The sequence below is a fragment of the Hypomesus transpacificus genome, chromosome 4 (assembly GCF_021917145.1).
Source record: "Hypomesus transpacificus isolate Combined female chromosome 4, fHypTra1, whole genome shotgun sequence".
Taxonomy (NCBI): Eukaryota; Metazoa; Chordata; class Actinopteri; order Osmeriformes; family Osmeridae; genus Hypomesus; species Hypomesus transpacificus.
Window position 1 is genome coordinate 10593658 of NC_061063.1, and position 15345 is coordinate 10609002.

The window sequence follows — 15345 nt, forward strand, 5'->3', positions numbered from 1 at the left end:
GGGAGGAGGCAGCTCAAACACAAAGACCTGCTTTGTGCTGCGTCTCTACTCTCCCTGGGGTCCACGCTAAGCTGCTATTAATAAAACATTCACTGAGGAAGGGACGCACAGACAGGAGGCAGACCAGGGGGAACCTGGGATGTTATTAGACAGTGGGCAGACCAGGGGGAACCTGGGATGTTATTAGACAGTGGGCAGAACAGGGGGAACCTGGGATGTTATTAGACAGTGGGCAGAACAGGGAGAACCTGGGATGTTATTAGACAGTGGGCAGAACAGTGAGAACCTGGGATGTTTGCAACTTGGAGGTAATAAGGTTAAAATGACTGAAGCCAGAAGTCTAGTTTAGTATCTCTGTTATGAGGTCAGTTTAACTGTCAGCAAGCCACTTACTCTGGTGAAGTTTCCGTCAAAGCTGTGGATGTCCAGCTGAGGCTTCTGGGCGTAGACATACGCATTGATGGACAAGAGGTCCTGCAAAGACCATGAATGACAACAGGGCTGAACAACACTCAAGGCAATTACAGATTAAAACAGCTACAATGGGAGACAAGGGGAGGGGAGACGAGGGGAGGGGGAGGGGTGACGAGGGGAGACGAGGGGAGGGGGGGGAGGAGAGGAGAGGAGAGGAGAGGAGAGGAGAGGAGAGGAGAGGAGAGGAGAGGAGAGGAGAGGAGAGGAGAGGAGAGGAGAGGAGAGGAGAGGAGAGGAGAGGAGAGGAGAGGGGAGGAGAGGAGAGGGGAGGGGAGGGGGGAGGTCACAATTGAGAACAGAGACAGACATGAGTAAAAGGAACATTAGTTCCTGGGTAAAAGTGCTGTGTAAAGATTGGCTCACTGATAACTTCCTGATAACTTCCTGATAACTTCCTGATAACTTCCTGATAACTTCCTGATAACTTCATGCATGAAACCAGGGTATAAATAATGAAAAACACGTGCAAAATTGAGTGATCCTGATATTTTATGTCCCTCAGACTAATCATAATTCAGTGTAACATTCTAAACAGCACAGCGTGTGTGTCTACAAGTGCGTACCTCCAGAGCAGGAAGTCGTTGCGTACACAAGACAGCCACCTTCAGCTTCCAGTCTGTCTCTCCGTCCAGCTGATCCGTCCTGAGGAAGCATGACCCTGTGAAGGAGTCAGAGTCAGTCTCTGCACCGCCTAACCCAGAGCTATTACATACACCGTGCACACAACATACACATGAAGGGGATATTTTAACGTGTATACATGAATGTATGTAAAAACAAAATATATATAGCAACCCAGTCATAACCCTAACCCTCCACCACTGAGACCTCCATAACAGGCACCAGCCTAACCACCCAGCAGTGGAACATTGATTAGGGCAGATTCCCTGTGAGACTGACAGATAAGAGCAGCTGTTTGATAGAGGTGAGAGGTCAGCTGTAAATGGGCCCAGGGGGTCGAGGATGACAGGAAACACAAGTGTGATGTTGATCTACGTCTTCCTGTCCTAATGGTAATGACTCTGTCCTCATAACCACCCAGGGACCCAGGGTGTACAGACTCCCTGGAGTCCTCCTGGCATGAGAGAGGGATGGAGATGCTGTGTAGGGCCTTTCTAAGACCCATCTACTCACCGTTCTTCTCCGACGTTCGAAGGAAGATCATATCTGCAGGCATCCTCTGATTCTGCAACAAGAAGGAACAAAAAAAAACGTATAGATTTGCTGAATCAGGCGTCGCCGCTGCGCCTGCCTGTCAGCAGGCATAGTAACAGTAGCTCTGGGATCTTCCTGAATTATTAAACAAGGTGACCAAGGAGACAAACCTTCTCAACAATGATGAGGTCTCCTACTTGTATGTCAGAACTCTTCACTTGCACTTTGCCTTAGAAATGAAAGATTAAAACAAAAGTTATTTATTCTTAGAATGAAGGAGGGGAATCAAGAGAACGAGTTAGATGAGGAAAACTAAATGTGTTTATTAAGATTCATTTTTTAACTCGTATTTCTGTTTTACTAACCCTCCTCTCTTTCTCCCTCTATGAGAATGTATTGTTTTTTTATTGGTCAATTCACGTTCAATTCAATACGGTTAGCCTGAAAGCATTTCACATTTTAAGTATAGATCCACTGGCTATTCAATCCCTTATTTCACAGAGAGAAAGTACACAAATTACAAAAGGATTATCTTTAACACTGAAGATGTCAGCAATCAGACCCTGGTGTGAGAAGCTCTTCCTGTTTCCTGTGCTGCAGGGAGGGGCTAGTTCCTGTTTCCTGTGCTGCAGGGAGGGGCTAGTTCCTGTTTCCTGTGCTGCAGGGAGGGGCTAGTTCCTGTTTCCTGTGCTGCAGGGAGGGGCTAGTTCCTGTTTCCTGTGCTGCAGGAAGGGGCTAGTTCCTGTCTCCTGAGCTGCAGGGAGGGGCTAGTTCCTGTTTCCTGTGCTGCATGGAGGGGCTAGTTCCTGTTTCCTGTGCTGCAGGGAGGGGCTAGTTCCTGTTTCCTGTGCTGCATGGAGGGGCTAGTTCCTGTTTCCTGTGCTGCATGGAGGGGCTAGTTCCTGTCTCCTGAGCTGCAGGGAGGGCCTGTCTCACCTCGGACGGTGAGCTTGCTGTAGAGCTGAGAGTTCATCTCCTTGCTTTGCTGGTACCGACGCACCTCGTCCACAGCCTCCCTCACCATGGTAACGGCCATCACAAAGCCCTGGTGCACACAACACACACACCTGGTTATCTGAAGTAACTCCATTAGTGCTTTACAGTTTGGAATTAGAAAGTAAAAAAAAAAAAAAAAACTTTTCATAGTGGGAATAAAATCTGAAAACTGCTTAAACATTTCTAACCATGCTAGAGTAATCTTGATGAACTCTAAATCCACTGCTGCACAAACAAGGTTATTTCAGCACACAGCCAGTAACAGTAACAAACCCTAACTGACCACAGACAACATAGATTTGATGTTATTTATTCCTTCTTTCCTACCAGGGGGCCCCAGTAGGTGTACAAGTAGCCGATCTTTAGCGAGGGGACGAACTGCGAACAGGCCACAACCAAGAAGTACAGATTCAGGAAGAACTTGAACTGTTGATAAAGAACCTGAAAGAAACAAGAGAGTTGAGGAGTGGAGATTTGATTTGCTTTGATGCTAAACAGTGATTGAGGATTGGATGTGAATAACGTCGAGACGGATACGAGCTAAAACACAGATGATGGCTCACATGGACGTGGAAAAGATAAGATATAGTAGCATTGTGATCCTTTTGTTGGTTACTATCGGAAGTGGATATCTGAGTGCAAGTTCTCTAATGATATAGGCTTCATTAGCTTCTCTCAGCTAACAGACGATTTCCTGAGGGACGGTTACCAACATGTTAACAGTCTGGTGGTAGTTTTGAGTAATGATCTCAATAATGATCCCCTTGCTTCAAGTCACACATTATAAGAGACTACATGATAGATGAATGAGGCTCTACAGTTAATGAACTCTGTGACCTTTAGGGAAGAGGGCAGCAGTCAACTCAATCTACGAGTATTTAATCATTCAAGGAAAAGGAAAAACAGCCGCTCGATATGTACAAGAATATTTATGTCTCTGAGAGACAGTTGACATTTTATCACTGGGGCCAGTAGCAGTCTCTGCATCAGGAGACTGCTGTTTAATAAAGAGCTTAGCTTAGCTGTGTAGTCCACCCTAACCAGAGATACTTCTACAATACAATGGCCATCCAGTGTCAGACTAACATAGTATGCATGTCAATTATTTAATCTCATACAATATAAATAATGAAGTACAGTACCAGGAAGCCTAAACCATGATTAGATGTATCTAATAATAGTGTCAAATGTATGTTCACCTCCACATATTTCTCCATAGTGTAAGCCTTTTCATCCTCTGCCCTTCTCAACTCCACCCTCAATCTTTCCTTCAAAACCTTCTCTTCCGTTATCAACCTTCCTTTCCTACTGTGCCTAATGCTAACTGATTTGATGACATTCTCCATCTCCTGAGTAGGCATTGCAGCATGACCCCTGTCTGAAGGCAGAACTCACCCCAGGCACGAATGTGAAGAAGTTGTACTTCTGGTTCTTGATGGCGTTCCTGGGGTATTTCTCTTCACACTTCTCCGGGCAGCCAAGCCACACCGTCCTGGCCTTCGCCTCTTTCTTCCTCCGACAGACGAGTGTCAAGCAGTCCCAGCACCTGGGGGGTGAGGGAGAGAGGGGTTACATTTACATTTAGCAGACGCTCTTATCCAGAGCGACTTACACTAAGTACAGGGACATTCCCCCCGAGCCAAGTAGGGTGAAGTGCCTTGCCCAAGGACACAACGTCATTTAGCATGGCCAGGAATCGATCTGGCAACCTTCAGATTACTAGTCCGATTTCCTAACTGCTCAGCCATCTGACTCTGTGTTCCTTCTGCAGCTACAGTCTGCTGTTTGTGGATTGAGTTCACCTGCTAAGATCCAGGGGAGAAAAGGCCTGTCATTCCCTTGTAGCCTTAAGCCCTGCTGTGCAAGGGCTGCTCCACTAAGCACCAATCCTGGTCTGTGTTCGTTAGATCTACCGTGTCTCTTCTATATGTTTCTTAATGTATTCATCTTATATCTTTGAAGAATTCATAACACAGCTCTCATAGAAGGATAGCATCACAGGAACTGAGAGGGCTAGAAGCAGCTCTGGTTTCCAGGGCAACCAACGCAGGGCTGCGATAGGTTTAGCTTAAAATGTGGGTACGACCTAAACTCTACCACCAGAGGAAGCAGGAACTAGCCTGGCCTCATGCTAGTGTAAACTGTCATGCTACTTGGCTTGGCATTTACACTCTATAGGCAGGTTGGCAAAACACAAAACAAAATAAATCAACGTTGAAAAAAAGGCTGTTTGTACAAGCCCATGTTCTCCGTCTCTGCACGCCCCACTCCACATTCATAAGGGCGGTTATTTGCTCAAATGAATACTATTCAAATAATAGGTCATTTGAATAGGCAGAGGTTACTTACCGTGAATTATTTGTGTTTTATAATCCTTGGCTTAGCATACATAAAATTACTGGAAAGAATCAAACTGGTCAGCTGTGAAAAATCCGATTTGTTCATTACGGGAAAGATCAATATGCAGCTTGAAGCCCAGATACACCGCCGATAAGCAAACACCCTGAAAACTTAATATTGTATCAAATTCATCCATAAACATGACTAAAAGTTGTTTGGCACTGCAACATCCTTTTGTAATCTGTTTGCAAACCTTATTATTCTCCATTGGTGTCATGCTGACAAGCATAACACCCGTCGCATTTAGTAAATTGTGATTTAATAGAGTAAAAACCTTCTAAAAGTCATCATTAGTTGGATGAGCTGCAGCATTTAGTTTGACCTCAGTGTTGTAGTCCTGCTGGAGCAGGTGGTGCTGCACCCTCTGTCAGCATGCAGGTGGAGGCCTTCGCATGCTGCACCCTCTGCCAGCATGCAGGTGGAGGCCTTCGCATGCTGCACCCTCTGTCAGCATGCAGGTGGAGGCCTTCGCATGCTGCACCCTCTGTCAGCATGCAGGTGGAGGCCTTCGCATGCTGCACCCTCTGTCAGCATGCAGGTGGAGGCCTTCGCATGCTGCACCCTCTGCCAGCATGCAGGTGGAGGCCTTCGCATGCTGCACCCTCTGTCAGCATGCAGGTGGAGGCCTTCGCATGCTGCACCCTCTGTGTGAACTTCATGCTCAGCTACCAGAGCGTTGGAATCCTAAACCAGACATTGCTGGCATGCTCACAGCCCCTCACCCCAGCCATAACACACACACACTATTAACACACACACGCACACTATTAACACACGCACTATTAACACACACGCACACTATTAACACACACGCACTTAACACACACGCACACTATTTACACACACAACCACTATTAACACACACACACACACACCCTTAACATACACACGCAACAAAGTATAAAACTGAAGAGGTATGAATGCATCTACCTTCCACAGAGCATCTTCCAGCCCCCCAGTAGGAACCACCCCAGTCCGCCCCGGGCCTGCTTCACCCTGGTCCGGGGCAGCGTCTGGTAGTCGCTCTCCTCGTTCTCAAAGCCTTCCTCCGACATCATCAAGGGCATCTCGTCCAAACTGGCCAGCTCATCTTCTTGGGAGTACCTGTGACAGCAGATCATGGACACACAGTTAATCTGCAGCATACATGTGGAGCAGGCCCTAGACTGGTGGACACATGACTCTGACTCTCAGCCTAGCTGAACCAGACACATCTCAAATGGGTTTTGTCAAGTGTATAACAGCGCAGATTAGGATGGATCTAAACAATATACAGTTTCTTTACGGATGAAAAATAAACGTAGCACCTGCTGGGGATGAGGACACGTGCACACGCAACTGCCAGTGTTGTCAGTGGCGCTAGTAACGTCAAGATGCATTAAGTGCAAATAGCCTATACGTATTGAGTACAGGTATGACCTGCTAGTGTAAGCTAACTGTAAGGCGTGTCTCATGAAAATCAAACAAACCTGGCGAGCTTTACTGAAATCACCAGACCATGATTCCATGTATTGAAGCCAAACACAGTAGGCTGTTATAACCTGCGGTTAAGGTTCAATGTGGTGGGTTGTTCGTGTTTAAATTGTGTCGTGTGTTTTGTTTAGGTTTAGAGCATATCTGTCCTGAACGTACCCCACTGCACTCTCCTTGAACGGCTTAAATGTACAGACCAGGCTTCATCATAGAAATAATTCATCAAGCTATCTAGCTAGCTGAAGGTTGATTGCGAACAAACTCGCTAGCGCACAAACTGAGCTAGCGTATGTTTTGAAATTGAGACGCTATGGACTACTGACAGTAGTACTGTAGCTAGCCAAAGTAAGTGGGCTTAGATATCACTAATTTACATTTTACGTTTGGATGACTGTAACACCACTAAAAGGGGCCAAAATCAAACTATAACCAACTTATGTCCATGTGAAGCTTGACATTGGAACTTTTGTTTTGGGGGGAGCTGCTTGTCGGTAGCTACGTAAGTTTCGTTAGGCAATAGCAGTGACAACGGGGTAAACGTAGCGTAGCTAGAGCTAGCTACAGTAGCTATTATTAATGAGATCAACGCTGGCCCGTACACACTAGCTAGCTTTGAACCATATAAACCCCAGAGATACAGTGTCATTACACATGTTGAATTAATGTGTACATGTACAAACTGTAAAGTATTTTATGACAAATATGTAAACCCCTACCTTGAATGTCTTCCAGTATTATAATAAGCGATTATTTTGGAGTTCTTCCGCACTGGGTTCAGCGGGATGCTGTCAGCCATGATGGCTTGGCTGTCAATGTATACATACGTCACCTGACTTACCAAAAACAGTGTGCTGTGCTGTTCAGTCAAACCCGCCAAAGTGCGTAACTAGTTCTCAGAGACAAAAAGTCTCAAATAATGTATTTCTTGAATTTATTCTAACGTTGTATTTGGAAAGCATCGCATGCATTCATTATTGTTTTGACACGATCCTTTGTCTGTACACAACACACTTTACTCATTTGGTATGTACTTTTTTTATTTTGGAAGATAAAATATTGTTACCAAGACATAAAATATTTGTATTTTAGTACATCCGCAATCCTAGACCTAACATTGTTTGCAAAAAAATATATGCAGCGAGTATGATGACAGCTATAGTTGGCTATGTCATCATATGGGCATTTCCACTCAGAATGGCTCACTACAAAGTGTCTCTATGAGAGTCAATCTTCAATAATACTCTGTACCTTTGTATGTCCAAACCAAAAAGCACAGTTTAGGGGAATGTGGTTGAATACTGAACAACAAGACAAAAGAAAGAGACAATACACCAGTAGTGTTCAATACTATTGAATAATATCTGTTGGACGTTTGAATCTCATGTTTACATCATCAAGATACACTTATTTTTCAGAGAAAATAATGCAAGGAAAACAGAAGATACTAATTGAATTTAATAGAAGTCAATAAAGTTTATAATAATGGACAATATGAATTTGCAATTCAAGTTGCATAAAGTTCAGGATGCAAACTGGAAGTGGTCCGTTTACACAGCTGTAGCCTATGTGACACCATCTTAACTGGAGATCTTGCCCAGTTGTATGATGAGTGCCACATTACTGTAAATCATTGCTACTCAGTGTATTCACATTAAGACATTTTATGTCAATGACATATCCATCACACGAGGTAGTAAACAGAATATCTTTGCTCCAGTTTTAATTCTGTTGTATCATAAAGACTACAAATTATTACAACTTGATATACATACATATCAAGTATATGGACAATACAAGGACGTCATTTGTGCTTTTCACCAGCTGGTAGCAGTGGGTGAATGTAGTGCGGCAAACTGATCCTGCGTCTTTTGTAGAGGGACTGTCTCTACTGCAAGCACCATGGAAAACATCCAGGTTCAAACATTGGCCAGTTTACATGTATATAATACATAACCAATATTTTTTTTTTTACAAATAAATCATTACATTTGTGTCATGTTTTGCTCAATGCGTTTCCCCTGTCATTGTGATTTTCAATTGATCCCAATGTTTTTACTGTCATCAACCAGCATGGAGAAGTGAGTGTTGACCCCCCGGTTCAGGCCTGTCTTCCCCAGGCTGGTGAGGGGTGGGCCGCCTCCAGGCTTCATGCTCTCCATTCCTGCTGTCATGGCGGGTAGCTGCGTAATCCCCTCGTTCTGGACGACTGACATCACATTGTTCTTCAGGGACAGGCTGTTGGTTATAGCCGCCGCGTAGCGGTTCCAGAACCCCGTGTCTGCGTTCATGGCCCGGGCGGCTAGGTCCTTCTGGAACATCTCCCCAAACTTAACCGCGTCTTCTCCCAGAAGCGCCATCGGATTTTCCACAGACAGACGCCTCCCTCTTCTAGCGGGGGAGTTATTCCACATGTGGGTACCCATGTGGACCTGTGGAAAGACAGGAAGTGGTGTGAAATACCATCCTATTCTTATACAAGTCCTGCATGTTGTATATAAGTCATACTTACAGTTACGAGTGTTAGGTTAGCAGTGAAAACAAGCGTTACCTTTAGGTTTCCTTTCGTGGTGAACGCCCTGCCACATACGGAGCAGCCAAACGGTTTCTCCCCGGTGTGCGTTCGCTCGTGGATCTGGAGGGCGCTGGCAGAAGAGAAGTTTTTCCCACACATGTTGCAGTTGTGCTGCTTGGGGGTCCTCCGGGGCTGGGCTGGGGCTGGGGCTGAGGTGAGCAGGCCCATCATCCCACTAAGCCCCATGCAGGATTTGGCTGCTAGGACCGGGAGACCGAAGGAGTGCTGACGCCTCTCACTTAGGACAGCTGGTCGACCGTGTCCGTTGAGTTCGGTGACAGCAGGATTCGGAACCGTGCTTGAAACCAAGCTGGGAATGTTTTGGTGGGGAGCTGAAAATGTTAAATATACCGTAAGACTTGGGACTCTATTGAAATGCAGTGGTTGCTGTGTTAAGATGATATGTATAACATATATCTAAGACATGGCTGTAATATTATAGTTTAGCTGTGTCAATAATAATTATAACATAAACATGAATCGAGTGTGCGTTATAACCTTACCACACTCTCTGCTCTGGAACATCATGCTATAAGGGCTGTCCTCGTTGATGCTTGGCTGGTTAGGTTGTGTCCCTGTCTGGTCCTGTGGGGAGGAACTCGAGTACTCGTTCTTCAGTGAGACTGCCACGTCCCTGGACTCTGTCAAGGTGTCCTCTGAAGACGAGCTGAGGAGCCCCTCAGAGATGTTCTGTCCTGGGGAAGCGGAGGCCGCAACAGACCTGGAGCATTTAGACACGGCCTTACTGAGATTCTCTGCTTCCTTCATTATGAAGGGTATTGGAGTGTAGGAGGAGTTCGTGGTGAAGCAGTCACTGTCCAAAAACCCCTTCATGCCAAAGGTGTGGTTCAGACCACTTGTAGAGTCTATGATTTTCATTTGATTTTCCAGTGCGGCGATGTTGGAAACCACAGCAGAGGATTTGGGAGGAGAGCTAGTGAGAGAGTTCAGTACTCTAAACGGATCCACACCCTCCTCCGTGTTTTCCTCCATTTCATCCTCCTCTTCCTCATCGTCCTCCATCGAGTTGCCGTCCGTGAAGTCGTTTTCTTGGCTGCTGAAGCCATCAGTGTTTGTGTCGTTGACGGAGAGCTCAGCAGATATGGGTCCCTGATGGGGGTCTGCATGGGGCGAGTCAGGGATCTGGCCGGCCATGTGCATGCGGATGTGCTGCTGCAACACAACGGCGTTCGTGAACTTCTTCTGGCAGATGGGGCAGGAGTGCTGCATCCGGAGGGGAGGGCTAGCTCTGTGGACGCCAACGTGTGTCTTTAGGTTCCCTTTGGTGGTAAAAGTCCTTCCGCACACCTTACATCTGAAGGGCCTCTCTCCTGTGTGGACACGGTAGTGCATCTTCAGAGCGCTCTGGCAGCTGAGGATGCGATGGCAGAGGACACACTGGTTGGGGTCTGTTATCTTCTTGTCGATGTTCTCCACCAGCTTCTGCAGCTTCGAGGTCTCCGACGTTTCCATGGAGACCAGGAGACCCCCGAAAGGGAACTCGACCTTGCAGTGGTCAGTGGCCAGCGAGAGGGGGGAGGGGTCGTACGTGTAGGGGGACGCAGGGGCGCTAGGCTCGGATGTGGGCGCCGTCCCGGCTGGGGCTGTGCTGGTTGCCATGCTTACAGAGTTCTCCGTGGGCCTGGCGGGGCAGTTTTGGGGCAGGTGAACCTCCTCTGCTTTTGGGGCATCATGGGATTCCTCTTGGTCTTTAGAGCGGGGGGACTCTGGAGGAGGGGGGAGGGGGACCTCGTTGCTGGCAGCAGGTGACAGAGAAGCATGTTCGCTTGAAGCAGACGCGTGAGGGGACTTTATGGAGGGCGTGACGCTCACAGAGTCCGTCCAGTTTCCCCCAGCGCTGAGAGAGCTGGGAAGCTGAAGACCCATGGAAGTGGTTACCGTGGCTACAACCGGTTTGCTATCCAGCCACAAGGAGCCCGTTTTTTCCTGAGGAAAAGACATACCATAGGGGACACCCTGGCTGGTTGGCACGCTATCTAAATATTCCGGCACAGGGTAAGGGTTCATTTGAACGTGAGGATATTTGTCTTTGTGTCTCTGGAAGTGGACTTTTAGATTCCCTTTTGTGGAGAAGCGGTTTCCACAGATGTTACACTTGAAGGGCCTCTCTCCTGTGTGGGAGCGCAAGTGGATCTGCAGAGCGCTATCGCTGCCAAACACTTTGGAGCAAAACCGACACTTGTGCTTGAAGAACTGCTCCTCGCGACAGGGCTTGGTGTCGAACAGAGACACACTGGGCAGCTTGGCTTTCCCCTGCTTCATGAGGATGGCGAGGGGTTCGTAGGCGTTGGCTGTGGCAGCGATCCTGGCCAGGGGGTTGGGGAAGATGACGGTGCTGGGAGGACTCTGAGGTAGGAGTGTCAAGCTGGATGACGAGGAGCCCTGGAGGGCGTCTCCATGGGAGAGCGGGCTGGAGGAGGTCAGCGTCTGGCCACACTTCACACTGGAGTAGGCCCCCGTGTACGGAGGCAGGATTATGGAAACGTCACGGCAGCTGGACGAGGAAGCTACGGGGGTCTCGGAGGAGGTCGAAGTTCGAGCGCCGTCTCTGAAAATAGACTGACCGTATGCGGTGTGCGAGTGAAGCGCGTGTGACCTTTCCAGCACAGATGCCAGAGAAACAGAGGCTTGTCCGTTGATGGCTGAGGTTATCATCCCCGACGATGGGATGACGGAGGGGGCGAGGATGGAGGGATGACGGGAAGGGAAACAGTTGGGGGTTAAGGGCAGGTCCCTGGTTACCGGGTCTAGTGCTGTTTGTGTGGGCTGTCTGTTCATGTCAGATACCTGGCTGCGTACCTGCTCAATCAGCTGCAGCTGGAGGACCTGTTGCTGCTGTAGAGTCTGGAGATGCTCCAGGATGGCAAAGATGGCAGCTGTGGTGGCTTTCCCTCCCCCCATGCCTGTGTGGATGCCCTGGGAGAACTGGGCCACGGCCACCCTGGTGCTCTGGAGGATCTCCAGGGTCACGTTAGTGGTGGGCACACCGCAGCTGCCTGCGGCCGACACGTCAGGGGAAGCTGACTGGATGGAGCGTGGAGACTGAGGGCTGGAGGCCTGCTGTTTATCTCCCTCCTGGTGCTGCAGGTCCTGCTCCATGTTCTCCTCCTCCTCCCTCTCCTCCAACATGTCCAGGCTGTCATAGCTGTTCTCCACTCCCTGAAACACCTCGTCTGTGGAGGCCAAATCTGCCGTGTCGCTGGGGGTGGAGCTGGGGTCTGGGGAGGCTCCTGCATGGAGGTCCTCAGGTCCTGGAGTCCCTTGGTGTTCTTTCATGATGAGCACCAGGGGTTCCTCACAGCCGCTCTGATGGGCCCACAGGTCGGTCCAGGTGAAGAACTCGGCACAGCACTTCTCACAGACGTGGGTGTCCCCTCTGCGGTGGCCGGCCGGCCTCCCACTGCCCTCCTCCTCCTCCCCCAGAGCCTCCAGCAGAGCTGCACAGGGACAGTTAGTTAGTGAGCCTGCCAGGACCTCTTAGTGTAACTGGTCCGAACAACACTGTCATATTCATAAGTCATGAGCATTCTGAAACTGGACATACTACTGGAAAGATTCATTAGGATACTAGTTGTGGTGTGTGTGTGTGTGCGTGCGCTTATGTGAGTATAGATATTCATCCCTCACAAGCTTAATACATAAATTGCAACAACATTTGCTCCACCGATGGTTGGCCAGTGCCAAAGTAAACTGTATTTGCATGACAACAATTGTATTTAAATCTTTAAGGAACATAATTTCAGTCATGAAATGGCTCATCTACTTGTCTGGACTCAAGATCCAGAACATCTATGAAACACGTAAGTCATTAAAGTAGTAACATAATCACGTTCTCACAATCACAACTGAACCATGAAGATCAGAAAGTAGGAATTGGCCAAATAAAAACAGTAATTTGTTGGTATAGAGTAATCGGATACATTACTTGTTCTTTGATACAAATGCAGCTCTACTCGTACTTTATATAGAATATTTTCTAATTATTTAATCAACAGAAGCACATATGTAGACTACAGTGATGACAGCTTTCTGTTAACATTCTGTTAAGGATGATCAGGAAGGTAAACACTAACACCCTCCCTCATCAAAGACAATTTGTACTCCAAATCCTTTTTTTACAATTGAATGTTTGATCATGTTGATATGATTTAACTTAATGTTTCAATTTAGTATTAAATGTACCCTGAGAATTATTTTGTCATTACTTCGAATAATTGATATTCCTACAATAATAACAACAATAATTCTAAGAGTAGCATTGCTTGTCTAATAATTACATATAAGAATTCGAACACATCAAAGTGGTAGGCTAGTATTTTATCGGCTTGCACAACTACAATGCAGTTACAACAATTCTACATAGAGATAAAGATATAATTCAAATGTCATGTTATTTCTAAAGAACACGTAATTTTCTTTTAGTGATTTTTGAGAAAATAACTAGCAGTCTACTTAACTCTATATCACAACGTGTAAAATAATGCAAAAGTAATCCAAAAAACATCTCTTGTTTAAAAACAATGTGAGCATTGTTGAGGCATGCATGGCAGGTACTATAAAACGACAAATTCATGTATACATTTCTGTCTAGGATTCTCTGTCACTTAATTACAACATTTAGGCCAACGGTGCGAAACCACTATAGGAATTAATTCAGAGCAACCCTTGTATTAGTTCTGATAAGCTTTGCGTAAAATAAGTGTGAAATTATGACTTGATATTTAGTGCCTAATGGCAAGCTTTTTACTTTATAAACGTATCACATATTTAATTCCTATAAACACTTTCTCTTTTAAATAATTTGTTATGTCTATATTTAATTGAAGCTATTGGCTTTTTAAGCGACAGCGATGTCCTTAAGTTGTCTATAGACCTATTTACAATTTAGAGGCGTGAATTATCTTCTAAAATCTGACTGAATTTACGCACATAAAATAATTATTGTGGGTCTTCTTTTTTCTCTTTAACTTAACAAATGCTGACTGAATGCTTTCCTCATTAGTTTTAAATTATTTTAGTAACAAAATATTCCAAATGGTGGACCAAAATAAGGCAAAAAAACATTTGATTAAATGTTACAACTGGTAATGTCAACAGCTATGTTAGGCGTTTGTTGTATTTTGACATGCCTAAATTAATTCAATTTTACAAAATGTCAATGCCTAAAGCAGCACATATGGAATGAGAGAGACAGTTAGACAATGTACAGAATATTTAAAGTTGAAAATGGTCAGCCTATGAAAAGATATAGGGCTAAATAAACGCAAAACCAAACAGACGGAATATAAGTGAGTGTGTAAGAAGACTAACAACTGGTAAAGTAATCGCTTCCTTCTTGTATCAATTGTAAAACTGGACTTTTAATAGCTAAAACGAATGCCTGCAGTAGGCCAATTATATAAAGGTTCCGTGCAGTAGCCTACAAAAGGCAACAACTCAAAAGACTGGGAAAAGTTTCCGGAAAGATTTATCCTTCAGCACATACCATTTTCTGAGACTCCAGTCTGGAATGGGTCTTCGTCAGACGAGAGGTGTTGTGGCTTTGGTTGCTTGCGGCGGGACATGTTCTCTGCGACTTGATCCTGCTTTTTGCCGATACATCGGCAACCACCAAATGGGACCCGTCAGAGGCAATCGGGTCAGTGAAATATGGGATATTAGCTGGTGTTGGCCATGTGCAGATTGCGCATGTCGGTGTAATTATAATGGAGGATAATGCTTTAAGACTCACACCGCTTTCGATGGGTGATTGGCTCAGGTCCAACACTCTGACTGGATATGGTAATGAGGGACATGTTTGATAATTACGCTACTATGAGTTCCTATCATCCACCTGTCTACACCACACTGTCCACCTCCAACTTTACACTTGGAGGATTCTAGCCTACCAGTAGTGTTAAAAATATGAGATTTTGAAATTTATTGATTTGACATAGCCTACCTATTTTGTTTGTCGAGTCAAATTGAAAACAAATTAGCCACATTTGATGTACTTTTTACCTTTATCCAACGCCTGAGAACACACGAAATCCCAGTGTGTCGCATGCCATTCTTTCTCATCCACGTCCTCCGACAGTCCTATTTCCGTTGCGATTTAATGGTCAACACATCCTTTGATTTTTTCGTGGATTGAGAAAGTCCTTTTCATTTTTGACAGGTAGTTTTATTATTGTCGACAGACCCCCCACATGTCTTAATGCAAAATGGAGAAGGAGGAACAGATAGCCTACCCAGTGACTTGATGGACCAAAGGG

At 45.9% G+C, this 15345-nt stretch overlaps 2 protein-coding genes across 2 annotated transcripts in view; both read right to left on the minus strand.

Moving 5' to 3' along the window:
- The window catches only part of atp9b (ATPase phospholipid transporting 9B), a 32726-nt gene extending 25420 nt beyond the window's left edge, over window positions 1–7306 (minus strand). Inside the window, exons 1-9 of the mRNA XM_047019731.1 lie at window positions 7215–7306; window positions 5956–6129; window positions 4021–4171; window positions 2953–3066; window positions 2566–2674; window positions 1800–1858; window positions 1609–1660; window positions 1038–1132; window positions 376–474 (exon numbers count right to left, since the gene is read on the minus strand). Of these exons, the coding sequence (XP_046875687.1) occupies window positions 376–474; window positions 1038–1132; window positions 1609–1660; window positions 1800–1858; window positions 2566–2674; window positions 2953–3066; window positions 4021–4171; window positions 5956–6129; window positions 7215–7294 (933 nt within the window). The 5' untranslated portion in view covers window positions 7295–7306. The remainder of the gene's footprint in view (window positions 1–375; window positions 475–1037; window positions 1133–1608; window positions 1661–1799; window positions 1859–2565; window positions 2675–2952; window positions 3067–4020; window positions 4172–5955; window positions 6130–7214) is intronic.
- Window positions 7307–7994: 688 nt separating this feature from the next.
- Window positions 7995–14655, minus strand: sall3b (spalt-like transcription factor 3b). Its single transcript, XM_047019534.1, has 4 exons — window positions 14577–14655; window positions 9574–12528; window positions 9047–9402; window positions 7995–8927 (listed from the first exon to the last, which is right to left on the minus strand). The coding sequence occupies exons 1-4, from the start codon at window positions 14653–14655 to the stop codon at window positions 8532–8534; spliced, it is 3786 nt and encodes a 1261-aa protein (XP_046875490.1). The 3' UTR covers window positions 7995–8531.
- Window positions 14656–15345: the final 690 nt, after the last annotated feature.